The sequence below is a fragment of the Coturnix japonica genome, chromosome 3, assembly GCF_054131305.1.
Source record: "Coturnix japonica strain WE chromosome 3, WE-NBRP24, whole genome shotgun sequence".
Taxonomy (NCBI): Eukaryota; Metazoa; Chordata; class Aves; order Galliformes; family Phasianidae; genus Coturnix; species Coturnix japonica.
This window is the reverse complement of record NC_140665.1, coordinates 66,917,969-66,931,587: the sequence shown is the minus strand read 5'-3', so window position 1 is coordinate 66,931,587 and position 13,619 is coordinate 66,917,969. Positions and strand designations below refer to the sequence as shown.

The window sequence follows — 13,619 nt, the reverse complement described above, 5'->3', positions numbered from 1 at the left end:
GGAGAGGTTCTACTCAGCCTCCCACCCGTGAAGCCCTGCCCGCTGCTGCTGCTGGCCTGGCAGTGCTCGGCTCTGCGGAGCCCGGAGCGGCGGCCGCGGAGGAAGCGGGTTTCTGCTCCTTTAAAGGGAGCTGTGCAGCGCTCCCAGAGGAAGGCGGGTCTCCTTCCCTCTTTTCCTCCCTCCCCCCCTCCCTCCTTCCCTCGCTCGCTCCTTCCCTCCTTTCCCTCCCCTTCCCCTCCCTCCTTCCCTCCCTCCCTCGCCCGCCGCTTGCTGCCGCCGTCAGTGGTGCCCGGCCGCCGGCTGCACCGCAGCCCGGGCATCCCCCGGCGTCCTGCCACCGCCCTTCCTCCCCCCCGCCTCCGCCTTCCTCTCCCTCCCCGCTTTCCCGCCCGCAGCTCAAGGTAGGACGATGTCCCGGGGTCTCCGGCTGCCCGGAGGGGCTGCATGCGAGTGAGGGGCAGCGGTGGGGTGGTGGTGGTGGCGGCGGGTGGGTCTCTGCGCTGCTGGGAGAGCTGCCCACCGCGCTGTTTCCCAGACAGGTGTCTCTGGGCAAAGCGGACACTGAGCTGACTGACACGGGCACCGCGAGGCTGGCCGGCTCTTGCCTCTGGGCTCTGAAGCCTTCCATTCTTCTCCCTCCGCTTTCTCCTCACCTTACTGTGGGAAGTGGGGCCAGCATCCAGGGTAGCGTACCTACCCGGTGCCCCCTGTCCAACTCCTTCAGCAGCCCTGAGCCGCCGGAATGAAGGTGGACGAACCCGGGGGTATCCCCCCCGACTGGGGAAGGAGAGATGAGAAACGAGCTCTAACTTCACTCAGTTGTGGGTGGACAACCCACAGACTGTTGGCTCTCCTTCCGTGAGGTCTCCTTCTGCCCCTGCCCCGGCGCCAACTGCGGGTGCAGCCATCCCACCTTTCGGCTGTCGGCAGACCTGGCGCTGGTTTCCGAACAAATTCAGCATTCTCTGGGCGAGCATCCATCGCTAACCCAGCCAGGGCGCTGACACTCTGTATGAAGCCAGAGACATTCCTGCCTACAGCGGCGGCACGACTAAGAAAGCTCTGTGCGCGCTGAAAAGGAATGGATACTTCATAATGACACCTCTCTTCACGTTTCCCTTAGAAACTTTTAGTGGAGTAGAGCGTGGAAAACGTTATACATCCTTCCTCTCCTCCCAAAATCTTTCACAGCTTCTGCAGCCACAAAGCAAACCGAAGGGGTGAAAGGCTGAACTGTAGATAGTGTCAGAAATGTTTGTTCTCACTGTTTAAAATCTGCTAGGAAAGTGCATTGCTGTGATACCCAAAAGTGCCTGAACAAGTTAATCAATTGCATACTCAGTTTGTTAATTAGAATGAACGTCTTTCTGCTAGCTGAAAATTAATTACCATCTTAAAATGTCATTAATTATCAGCGCAGCAGAAACTTGGTTGTAAATTTGGACTGAGCTAATAATAACACACAGAGGGGACCTATGGTTTTTATAGCTGGTGGGAGTGAAGTGCAAGTGGGCTGCGATGTGTTTTTCAATGCTACTATCAACAATCATTGGAATAACTCATCTAACGTTTAAAAAGGAAGGACTGTTATTACTGCACTGTCAGCAAAGCTGCAACACTCATGCCTGGAGATCTGGAGGGGCTGGTCAGGTGTTGCGGTAAACTATGGCACTCCATACACCATACTGCAACAGCAGGGGGGACTGTGGTGGTATGTGAATCTGAAGCACATGCAAAGATTTCTTGAAAAATAACTGAGAAAAAGCACTGGGAATCTTATGTTTTATACATACTAAATTTATATACATTGTTGTTGGAAGAGGACAATACTGTAGCTTAAGTGAATAAAAATAAAAATCTATCATCTGTTCTTAGAGACTGAGCTCTGACCTGAAAATGAAAGCCATTTCCTTTTAAAAGTGATATGGTAAAACTGTACATCCCAGTAGGTGGCAGCTAGCTGGAAGTGGATTAACTTTTATTATGATAACAGCACATGAAAATATGATCTGAAGGAAAAAAAGTGCCTGATGTAATAAGGTAATCAAAATCATATCTCTCCTTTCTGAATGAAGCATTAGACACATAAGATCACCATTTATACCTGACACATAGTTGAAGAATTTAGTAGGCTTTTATCACTCAGAAAAGATGTAAAGGCCTTAGATGATCTATTCTCCTTCCCCTCCTGTGGCTGAAATACTATTTTTCACACCACATTCACTTGGTCATTGTCCTTGTGTATTAAGAATATATTACTACCATTTCTACTATAGATGTCCAAAATGTAAAACAAATTAAAACATTTAACCAAGGAATTGTGGATTTCCCATTTGCTGATCACTGAAGCAAAGAGGACAGTTTCATAAAGACTTTAATCTGAGAAATACTGCACTGCACTGAGGTGACAAGCCCCCAAGAGACAAGACCAGTTTCTCCAGCTGAATATTTTATTAGGGATCTCCAACCTTTGAATTGTGTGTCTTACAAGGAAGGAAATATGAAAGTACTTAAGAGCACTTTCCTATGACTACGTTGAAATTATTCTGGAGGGTGAACAAAAGGATCTTTGTAAAGGTTACTCTTTCTTACTCCTCCCTCTACGAAGATGAAATGAAGCCAAAGTCCAGTTTACAGAAAAGGAGTCTAGAGTAGTGTATTCTGATGCTTCACTTAACTGCGTGGACTGTAAATTGTCTTCAGACCCCCAAATGCTCCTCAAATTCTAAACACATTATATCTTGCCGGATTTACTTTTTAATAAGGAAGTGATTTTCTTGAGAAGGCAGTTCTGGATTAACCACGATCTCCCTTCAAAGTGGGAGTTGTGATTTGAGAGAAAGGAGAGGGTGTTAATGCCGAACATTAGGCAACGTGTGATGGCAGATAAGGTGAGCAATACTCCTGAACCCATAAAATGTCATAAAGTAGCGAGCCAGCTAACATAAGAGAGGGTATAAGATGTGCTTCTAAAGAAGCCGATAACATATTTTAATTTCCTTTCCTTGTCGTGAAAGGATTGGAGGGAAAAAAGGCTCTCGTGCACCGGTAGGTCTCGCCGCGTAGGCGCCGCGGAGGGGCGCGGGTCGGGAGCGCTCTCCGCGGTGCTGAAAGTCACCGAGCCTGCCGAGCCGGGCGCTGTCCGTGGTCCTGGAGCTGCTCCCGTTGGCAGGTCAGAGCCACGAGTGAGGCCAAGGGTGTGATGGGGCTGCTGAGCATTTAATAACAAAAGCAATGAATAATAAGGTATTTTATGATTCTAGTTATTCTATAAACGCCTAGGTGATGTAGGACTTTTGTTGGGCTTGATTACAACTACTTTTTTTTTTTTTTTTTTTAATAAGATTCATCAAAGTGGACACTTTGTCCCAGGTCTGTCTTGTCAATTGTATTAAAGCTCTTAAGGAATCCTATGCATTCATAAATTCTTACCAAAACTAGTCTAAATTAAAGATTCACTTTGAGCAGGAAGCTATGTATGAGTGGTCAGAATTAAAAAAAAATGTCTAATGTCCTCTATTTCAGTAACATTTCAGGAAAGATAAGGAAGAAAATAAATGCTCACAGTGTTCAACTAAGATAAAAATGAAAAAGTAGAAGAGGAAAAAAATGGGATATAGCAAATACAAAAAAGAGCATCTCAGTCTGTGTATTTTTTCTCGGAGATATTCTAAGTGTGAACTGAAGGAGTCGCTAGATATCCTTGCTTTTAACACTAGGTGTTCTTTTTAAAGTGCTCCAGTAGTCAAACCGTCTGATTGAATTCCCTGCTAGACTGCAGAACTAGCCATTCATGATACTTATTTTTGACACTGCAGTTATGCCTCCATCTTAAAGAAAAAAAAATCAATGATGTTTAATAATCCCTTCACAGAACGTGCATTTATTTTCATCAGCATTTCACAGTGTTTTAAGTAAAAGCATGCTGAGGAAACCAAAAGCCATAATGACAAGAAAGTTACTGTGAATTGCTGACACTCCCAGGGATACAAAACATCAACATTACAAGTAATAATTTAAATGCTACTGTTACTTATTTACATGTCCACGATACAGAGGCATCATTTAAAAACAAACTGGAACTTACCTTTGCCATGTTATTCTTCTGATAGATATATCAGACTATTCTAATTTGCTTGGCATCATCAGTATCTAATTCTGTAGAGTCACATTTATTCTGTGTTCATCTGTATGTATGCGTGGGGGAAGTCTCTCAGTGATATTTTCTCTGGTAATAAAAGTCATGGAGGGATACAAAAGAGACAAAAGATATCTACATGCAGAATATAGAATAAAATGAGTTCATTTTCCTGGTGGGGTATCTAGGAGTTGTCTTTTAATATTTTTAATAATGCTTAAGTATACTCAGCAAAAGCTTATCTCAGACTGCAAAGACTGACAGTCCTAGTTTAACCTATTTTCATGGTTACAAGCACACAACTAATTGTATTCCAGAGGAAAGTCTCAACTATTCTAGAGAGTGAGTTCTTTTGAACATCTGGCTATGAGACACAAGTCCGTGGCTGCAGTTGCAGATATAAACTCGGTACACCTCTATCAGTGCTATTGTTCCCATTGAGAACGGCAAACTGACAAGCAACACACACCATTCAGTACAAGGAGGAACAGCAATACTGTGAAAAGAATGCTGTGCCTGAAAAAAGAGTGACAAAATAGAATGCAAAATAGAAATCCACAAGTTACTGTTTAGAGCAAAACTGAAATACAAGACTCTGCATTCAACAAAGCAGTTCTAGTGCTGCCAGTTCCTGTTTACCTTGCAAAAGCAGTCTGGTACTGTGTAACCACTGGATCCGAGGCAAGTTCCGAAGGACGTGCAGCAGGCAAACTATCATATTTTCTCCTTTTCAAGCATTAATGCGAGTAGAAGTCAGTAAACGTAAATATCATGATCTTTTTTTAGCCTTAACGTTACTTTGACAACATGCATGATTTTATCTTCAGCATTCTCTTTCTCAGCTCTAAAGATAAGTAATTTCGAGCCATCCAGTCAGCTATTAAAATGCGTGAATTGATTTTTATGAAACAGAATTCCTTCTGTCCTATAGCCCTTTCTTCCACCCCCGCCCCCGGCACAGACACTTATAGCTATTGTTCAGAACAACTGAAAGACTAATAACAATTAGAAAGCTGTAAATAAAACCGAGCTGTTTTTTTTTTTTTTTTTTTCCTCCGACAACGCTAGGCGATCAGATCTGTTGCATAATAGAAATCAGGAAGGCTGTCTGGCAGGCAGCCTTAAGAAGAGAGGAGCTATCTCAATTTCTCTCACTTAATCTTGGCTTCGCGTCAGGAGCTGTGCAGCAGTGCAGTAGAATGGGAGCACGGCAAAAGCTTCGCCAGTGAAACGGCTGGTGCTCATTGACTCTCGCTATGTGGCGATACCTCAGCGATTTCTCGAGCTGGATTACCTATTGATTTTCCTCCTTTCTTGCCTCCCAGGTTTACTCGGCTGGACGTCGTGTGTGTTTGGATTTCTCAAGGATTCTCCCCCGACTAACATGGATGTCCCACCATTCCTTGCAGTTGAAGGTTGTTCCTTGGCGCAGTGAATGAAGATCATACAGGGATTGCTAATGGGTCTGGGAAGCGTAGACTCTCTCCTCTCTGTGACCATGCCGTGATCGTGTCTGAGGGCCATCAGTTTACTTATCCTCATTCTCACCTTACCGAGAAACCTGACGGCTTAGAAGGGGGAAGTAAGGCTGCGCGTGTGTGCATAGAAACATCATGAAGATTATTTCCCCTATTCTAACTAATCCAGTCTTCAGATGCACCATTAGACTCCTTCTTTGCTTACTGTGGATTGGATATTCTCAAGGAACCACACATGTATTAAGATTTGGTAAGATTTCTCGACACTTTTTCATTGTGCGTTTCAGCCCTAATGCGATTTACGTAGGACTGACTCCTAAGGGGGTGTTGGGGGACAGCTGGGACGTGCTATCGGAGTCGGGCACTGAAGTCTCTGTGTATTTTGCATCCGGAGGCATGAATTGCTGTGTGTTTTTTCTGACGCTGCAGCTCATTGTAGCCGTAGTAACGGCACGACTATGATAATTATAATAACAATAGAGAGAAAAATGACTGGCAAACGCTTATGCCTTAAGGGGCTGCGGAGCTCGCGTGGCTCCCTCGTAATGTACCTTATTTTGTTTCCATAGTAGTGGAAATCAGAGTGCTTCATCAGTTAAAACCTGTCAAGTAGTTGTTAAGTTTCGGCCGCCCGCCCGCCTCTGATCCATCTGAGCGGATGTCGCACGGGCGCGACGCTGTCATCCGTCAGCTCGGAGCTGGGCTCCCACTCGCTTGCCTCTTCTCTGGCGTTTAGGGTTAGAGATGGTTTTTGCCTTGTTCCACGCTTGCGAAAGAATCATTGCGTTATGCTACAAAAATAAGGCTGTTCAACGTCAGAAAAGTTGCATGAGTTCCAACACCTCCCCCCTCAACAAAAAGAGAGAACAATGATCATAGATCAGAATGAGATTTCAAATAAAGCAGAAAGTTTAAAGACTATCCCGTCTGGACCATGAAAGTAACCTCAGCAGCACTGACTTTGCGTGCTTTTGTGTATATGTGCATAAGAAAACAAGCAAGGGAGACGTTCTGGCCACCATGCCTGCTCTGTCAAAGTTTTGCAGTAGGCAGGAACAGGACGAAAGGGAAAGTGAACCTCATTGCCGAGCCGAGGTGTGCGGGACGGGAGGGTTGTGGTCGCGGCAGTGGGCGAACCACGGAGGCAGTGGAGGATGGCGCAGCCCGAAAGTTTCACCCCCGGGCAGGCGGCAGCCTGGGTGCTTCTCACCCTCGCACCGACCGTTGGGAGCTGCCAGCAGACTCTGCAACTCTTTCCGTGGGGCTCTGAAAGTTTCTCGTCTTCTTCCGGGGGTAGTGTCTTGGTGTGTTTCTAATTCTGTTTAAATTCCCCTACGCACTCACTTTTATTTGGAGGGGAAGGTTAGTAATGATTAAAAAGTCACCAGCCTGCTACTGATCTCGTGTGCTGAATTCGTAGTAGCTCTTATTTTCTGCTTCCATCTGGTCTAAAGGTGGTGCTTAAGGCACGTTGCTCTTAGCAACCGTCTTGAGGAATGCTTGTTTCTTTGGACATGGCTAAGCGAGTCCGTATGTCATTGCCAGGTTGATTTTGCATTCAGTCTGCTCCATAATCATGGCTGTGAAATTAGCACTGGGGCTGTGTGATGTGGCACAGTCCAGTTTGGGTGAACCGGGATTTGTAACTGGTGCCGAGGGTTGGACCTTTGAATTACTTTCAAGCATAGCTGTGTGTGTAAACAATCATCTTCCTGGCCATATTATCACCAAGAGGTGAGCTTTCCTCCTTTAGCTTAGCATCCTCTCTGAACTGGTAATCCAGACTACCTACAGAGCTACCCTGCTGAACAGCGTTTGGGAAAGACTTGAACAATAAGGAATCCTGAGACTGGAGGTGATACAGTGGGACTCTGCCACCCAGAGCAACCATGGTCCCGCATGCACTTATTTTTTTCGGCTAACGTCTGTTCCACACTGCTGTTGGGTCACACATTTGGGCAATAGGGTACTCACTCCATTGTAGCAGTGATGACTGAGTCTGCTTCTAGAGCACAGAATGATTTTCCTGGTCTTTAAATTGTCACCAGCCCAACTGTAAGGCTTTGAAGCAGGGAGTGGTTGTTTAGCTAATCTTAGTATGAAAAATCCTAGATGTAAAAGAGCTGGAGGAAGAATTCCCCCTTGCTCAGGTGGGCCTGTTGCATGTTGCCTCTGTAAAGAGTCTGGACTGAGCCTGGTCCAGGTGTGCAGTGACTATGTGACCGTGAAAGATGTCCAGCTCCTTCTCCAGGGGTGACAGCTCTGTGCAGGGCATGATGGGGAGGAGGGAAGTCCTTTGTTTCTTGAGAGGAAAATTTCTCTCTGTCCCCTTCTCCTCCGAGCGTCCTTGAGAACAAGGGCTGGGATACCCATTTCTGGCCACGGACTACTCCCTGAGCAGCGAGAGCTGAGGAGTTCCCTGCAGAAGGCAGCCTGCCAGCCCCCTCTCTTCTTCCTCAGCCAGCAGTGCTATGGCAACAGGGGAGATCTTGGAGCCTGCCAAAGCCCCAGCCCACTCATTCCTCCTGTGCAAATTAACCACCATGGATTCGCATTGTCCTTCCCACGGCTTCTGTCATTGTTGGGACTAGCCAGCATGTCCTTTCTCTCTCTCAAGCTATCTTTTTGCAACCACACAGGGAGCTGGAGCCACCTGGATTGGCTGTTGAAGAGGCAGAGGTTTGCTTCTGCCTGTGTTTCATGAAGCAGGCACAGGGAGAGGCCATGCGATGTCTCTGTTCGCACCCAGCCCACTGCCTTCTGCTGCAGGAGTGGGGCAGCCAGGTGTGCAGGCATTGCACCAGCCTCACCGAAGTGAGGCTCTGCTTCATGCGGCATGTGTATATAGCTTCCCTCTGCTGCTCCTGAATGGCTTCCCACAGGCAAGCCCTGGAAAAGCATAAGGCTTGTGCCCACCATAGCCAAAGGTTTCTGATGGGAGCTAAAACAATTGCTCAGTTAAACTTAAACCTGAGCCACTGCTATGGGTATCAGGCCAGGTCCCAAGCTGGTGAAGGAGAAGAGCAACTGCCTGGTATTTGTCTCTCCTCTGCTGAGTGTGATGGAAACTTTTTCCTTATTACTTGGCGCCGTTACAAAAGCCCGAATCTGTGACCGTCGGCAGACCCACTCCATTATCGGGGACCACTTTTCACAGTTCTCTGATCCCGCGCCTCTTTGCTATGGCGAAACAGACCCAGGGCAGCAGCTCCCACGAAACACCAAGTAACGGAACTGAGCCGAGCCGGGCCGAGTTGCTCCCGAGCCCCATTGTCGCCGGGTCCCGCAAGCCCCCTCGCTTCTGTCTTTCCCCCCTCGGGGCACGCCGGCAGTTGTACGGCTGAATGAGCGAGCCATTACGAGCTGTTAACTACCAGTAACTCTCCACCTGAGTTCACACAAACCTATTTCTTCTCGCCCAAGGCAGTAAGAGGCCGGGCTTCTTAAAACCCCCCTCTTTTCTTCCCTGTTCCTATGAGGTGCTCTTTGAACTCCACAGTACTCGAAAACTCTCGTCTTTATTTAAATTGCCCCTTTCGGGCCTTGTCTCTGTTACCGAGAGTAATGCGGAACAGAATCCTGCTCGTCTTTCCCACTGCAAAGGTTGGTGAGTGGGATGTGAAAGCGGTTTGGCCCTAATTCCCTCTCAAGTTACTCGGGTGAAAATGTGTGAAAGATCGAGGATCCTCCCCAGGGAGCTCACAGACCCGATAAGACTTTACCCACTTTGTGGAGGATGTAAAGAAGATTAAAGGTCCATGGTCTAACCTCTCTTCTAGTTTGGTGTTGCGGTTGTCTGCAGTGAATGCTGGCTTCAGGCAGATGGGAAAGGGGCGTGGGTGTTGTGGGATGGAATGCATCTTGAAAAAGAAGGGTGTGCGTATGTGTCTGAGGGGGGGGGGGGGAGGGGGGGGGGGGGGGAGAAGGACTGGACAGGACAGGACAGGAGACAGAGTTTAAAAGCAAAAGAAAGCTAAGACGAAAGAGGTGGATTAGTTTTCAATGAAAGATGGTTTTGTACTCTTCCAGTAATAATTTCCCACCTTTTACTTCCTTCCTTTTCTTCCTTTTCTTCCTTTTCTTCCTTTTCTTCCTTTTCTTCCTTTTCTTCCTTTTCTTCCTTTTCTTCCTTTTCTTCCTTTTCTTCCTTAAGAAAAAACAAAACCAACACATCAAACCATTGCAAAACCTAGCACATCCCCCATGTCCTTCGTAAAGCAAAACAATAAGAGCAGTTGCAAAATAGAGCTGTGTATGGTCAATAGTGTAATCTGTGGGTCTGAAAAGAAAAAATGGAACAACTCGGCTCCACTGCGGGATCTTAGGAGAATTACTTTGCACTAGAGAATTCTCTTGTGAGAGTGCGGCACAGGTTTCATCTGCCGTACTACTTAACTGAGCCCTCTCCTCAAAAGGGTTGATCTTATCCACACAGGAATGTTTTTTCAACGGGGCTCGGCAAAACCAGCCGGGAGGCTGCACCATTGCCTTCACTGCCTGTGCAGTTGTCAGTGCAGTGACCCATACGTTTCTGAGATTTAAGTGACCATTCTTATCAGATGGCTGTTAGACACAGCAAAGACATGGAAGAGCAGGGAGGGTCAGCTTTGTGCAAAAGGCTGTGAGACCAGAGCTCAAATGAGAAATGCCTGCTGAGTAAGGTAGAGTTTTACTAGAACCGTCTTTCTTTCATATTTTACACTCGCACTTTTCTAATGGAAGGGCATAAGCTTTCTGCATGAATTTAAATGGTCAAACATACAGAGCTGGCTTTGATCAGGAAGTACTTTGCCTTCAGATCGAGAATGCGATCAAAATCTTCAAAGCAAACACTTGTAGTAGCCCTCAGATGTCCATGGGTTGGTAATTCCAGTATATACAGCCAATGAAAATTTTACTGCCAAGGACAAGAAGCTTTAAATAAGCGTTAACATCCACATGGAGAGGAGTTCAAAATCAGTCGTACAAACAGCAGCAGAAATCTTTGAAAGAGGAATAAGGTTAAGAGCCTCGGGAAGGCAGCAAGAAGGTGAGAAGCATTGTTATTGACTGCTCTAGATTAAACGGCACAGAGGAAGATTTCAATTTGATAACGTCACAGCCCTTCCTGTTTTTCTTTGCTACTTCTGCTGACAATTTGGTAAGGTAATTAAACTGGCTGATTGAAGTCACAGTGGTCATGGAGCGATAAAGACCATTTGGATTTAATGGAATTTAGAAACAACAGTGCACTGCACACAACTCTTACAGAACGAGAATTTTAATGACTCATTCAGGGCGCTGACTACATGGAACGTCCCGGACGAGTTTAATTGAAAGGGCAAAGCAGATTAGCTGTATACAGTCTTTATTGCACTAGATAGGGGAATTAGAGTTATCCCTTTAAAAGACTCATTATTGCATTATCAAGATTTAATGTAGGTTAAGAAAGCTTTCATCCATGTGGGCTGTCTGGAATATCCCCAGATCCTTTCAACTGGTGTTTGGAACACCAACTGCTTTGTAAAAGGATTTTCACACAATTGTCTGATAGATTAGGTGGTGAGACGTATAACTCACTTCATTCTGACTGCTACCTGGCTTTTGAAGTGATGCAAAGTTCAAGTAATACATTCCATTTGAATGTGGTCGACGAAGGGAATGGTATCTGTCCCTGGAGATAAGAAACCAGAGAAAAAGAGATTTGCCAGCATTTTCTGGACTCAAATATTAAATCATTTTATTTATTTATTTTCTACAATGGAAAATCCACTTGCTTTAGAAAAAAAAATTAAACCAAATATTTTCTAGTTGTTATAAAATAATTGCAAATCTTTGACCTTAATTTATTTGCTTTTTTTTTTTTTCTTCACTTTTTAAAAAAATGAAGTTTTAAACTTCATTGATTCTGATCTCTTCCAGTGGAGCAATTACTAGAAGTTCAGTCAATAATTCAAAAGAGAAACTAGAAAGCTCCTTATTTCCATACTCCTCAATCTGCAAGGCAAATTAATGTTTCCCGAATAAGCTTTTTTTAATGTTAGGCAGTAATGTATGTTGGAAGATTAGATTAAACAATATGATAACATAGAATCATTGTGCAGTCACATCTCAATTGAAATATGGAGGAACAAAGGTCACTATCATATTAATACTTACAATTTTGTGCTTTTTTTGGCTTCTTTATTCTTCAGTAATAACAGTCTTAGGTTTATATAGTGCCTTCAATTTAAACAGCTAAAGCTTTTAGTAACACAAAGAAAACAGAACAAACATTTAATGATCATTATTTCAATTACTGGAGCTCAGCCAGCTCTGGATAAACTAGGCAGTATTGTAATACTATGTGAAACACAAAACAGAAGTTCAAAAGTGTATACTTAATTTCATTAAAAGGTAAGTCTCAATTAGAACCACAAACCATTTTTTTTTTTGTGGAATAAAAAAATTAGAGTTGACCCGTAGATGTGATGCTGACCCACAGATGTGGTGCTTAAGACTGCTCTTTTTACATCTGCTGTAAATATCATCAAGTGATTTGTATCAGCCTGGATTTAGACTTCCTTAAGTTATTATTGAATAATGTTTCTAAAGTGCTATTGAGATAGAATAGGATCTCATATAGGATCATATTTGGTAGTTATGCTTATCTAACTTTCAAACAAAATAAGTATTCTTAGGTTATATTCTTCTGAAGTGTTTCCACTTCTAGGTCTTTATGATTGGGCTAAAGGAGAATGCTGTTACTAATGTGACTACTGGGATAGTTTGAAGTATACCTATGTTGCAGCCTTTGAATAAAAATGTTCATCTGTAGAGGGTAACATTTTGTCATTAACATGTCAGAAGGTTAATTCAGAGGCCTTGCAGAATTTTATTTTTTGTATTTGGGGATATGTATTTATTCATTTTTGGTAGAAGTCTATTTTATTATATTTGTGTTTACATTCCTAAACTCTTTTAAAATTTGATCTTCAATAAAATAGTTGTCTGGATTTAAAAGTCAGCTAATCGAGGGATGTTGGAGATATCTGTTGGTATTTCAGTATGAAAAGGTCCCTGATGGTCAGTTACTAATTCTTGCACAATAGACTCAATGACACTGATGGAAAAACAGCTCAGGGAGAGCTTAGTATGATTGCAGAAGCTGTTGTTCAGGTGGTTTAATGAATTTTCTAATTCACTGCAGGCTGAATATCTTTAACAAAGGAAAAAGTTAATACTTTAATACATGTCTCCTATATTTCTCTGTTGTATAAACAATCAAAATAGTTCATCTGAATTCAAAAGGTGTAGCTAAATCTGGTACCAAATGATCCATGCTGTATTTTTAAATGGATGAGTGGAAAAGGTAATGTTTTATCATTATGAGAACCAAATATTTTTAAAGATTTTTTTTTTTTTTCTTATAATGTGATTTCTTCCCTCTTCATTCCTCCCTTTTTTATAAGGCAAAGGTTTTAAAGGCACTGTGTAAACCTAGTCAGAAAGGGAATGTTGATGAAATCTTTCAGTTCATTTTTGGAAAGTCTTGGCTTTCCAAACTTTGTGGTAAACTGAGTAAAATTAAAAAATGGAAGGATACATCTCTATGTAAAACTTGGCATAAACTTGGTTTAAACCAGGTTTTAGGGCTCCTTTCCAGTGTATGGATTTTGAAGAATTAAACTAGGTTGACTTAGAGTGGACAATACTTATGTTGCAAATGTTAGCCTGCATGAACCCTGCCATTCCTGACATTGGCCATCTGGAGGAAATAAAGGAAATGAGCAGGATTTTCTTCCCATGTGCTGAACTCAAATTCTTTAAGGTAGCAGTTTAACATAGTGAGATAAATTTGTCAATGAGTCAACATCTTGTTCATGATGTTAAAATTAAAATAAAACAGTGAAACAGAATTCTCACTAGTTCTTCTAAACACTCACCAGAGAATGAATGATGTTTGTTTTCACAATAGGTAATTACAACCAGATCCATACATAAGGATTTGTTTGTGAATACTTGTTTTTATTTAACTGATTACT

The 13,619-nt window shown here is 43.6% G+C and overlaps 1 protein-coding gene across 5 annotated transcripts in view; it reads left to right on the top strand.

Annotated features, from left to right (window-relative positions):
* The first annotated feature begins 258 nt into the window (after window positions 1-258).
* The window catches only part of GRIK2 (glutamate ionotropic receptor kainate type subunit 2), a 343,246-nt gene continuing 329,885 nt past the window's right edge, over window positions 259-13,619 (top strand). For all 5 annotated transcript variants that reach the window (XM_015858743.3, XM_015858741.3, XM_032443244.2 and 2 more), the window contains exons 1-2: window positions 259-401; window positions 5,464-5,866. In XM_015858743.3, coding sequence (XP_015714229.1) covers window positions 5,752-5,866 — 115 coding nt within the window. In that variant the 5' untranslated portion in view covers window positions 259-401; window positions 5,464-5,751. The remainder of the gene's footprint in view (window positions 402-5,463; window positions 5,867-13,619) is intronic.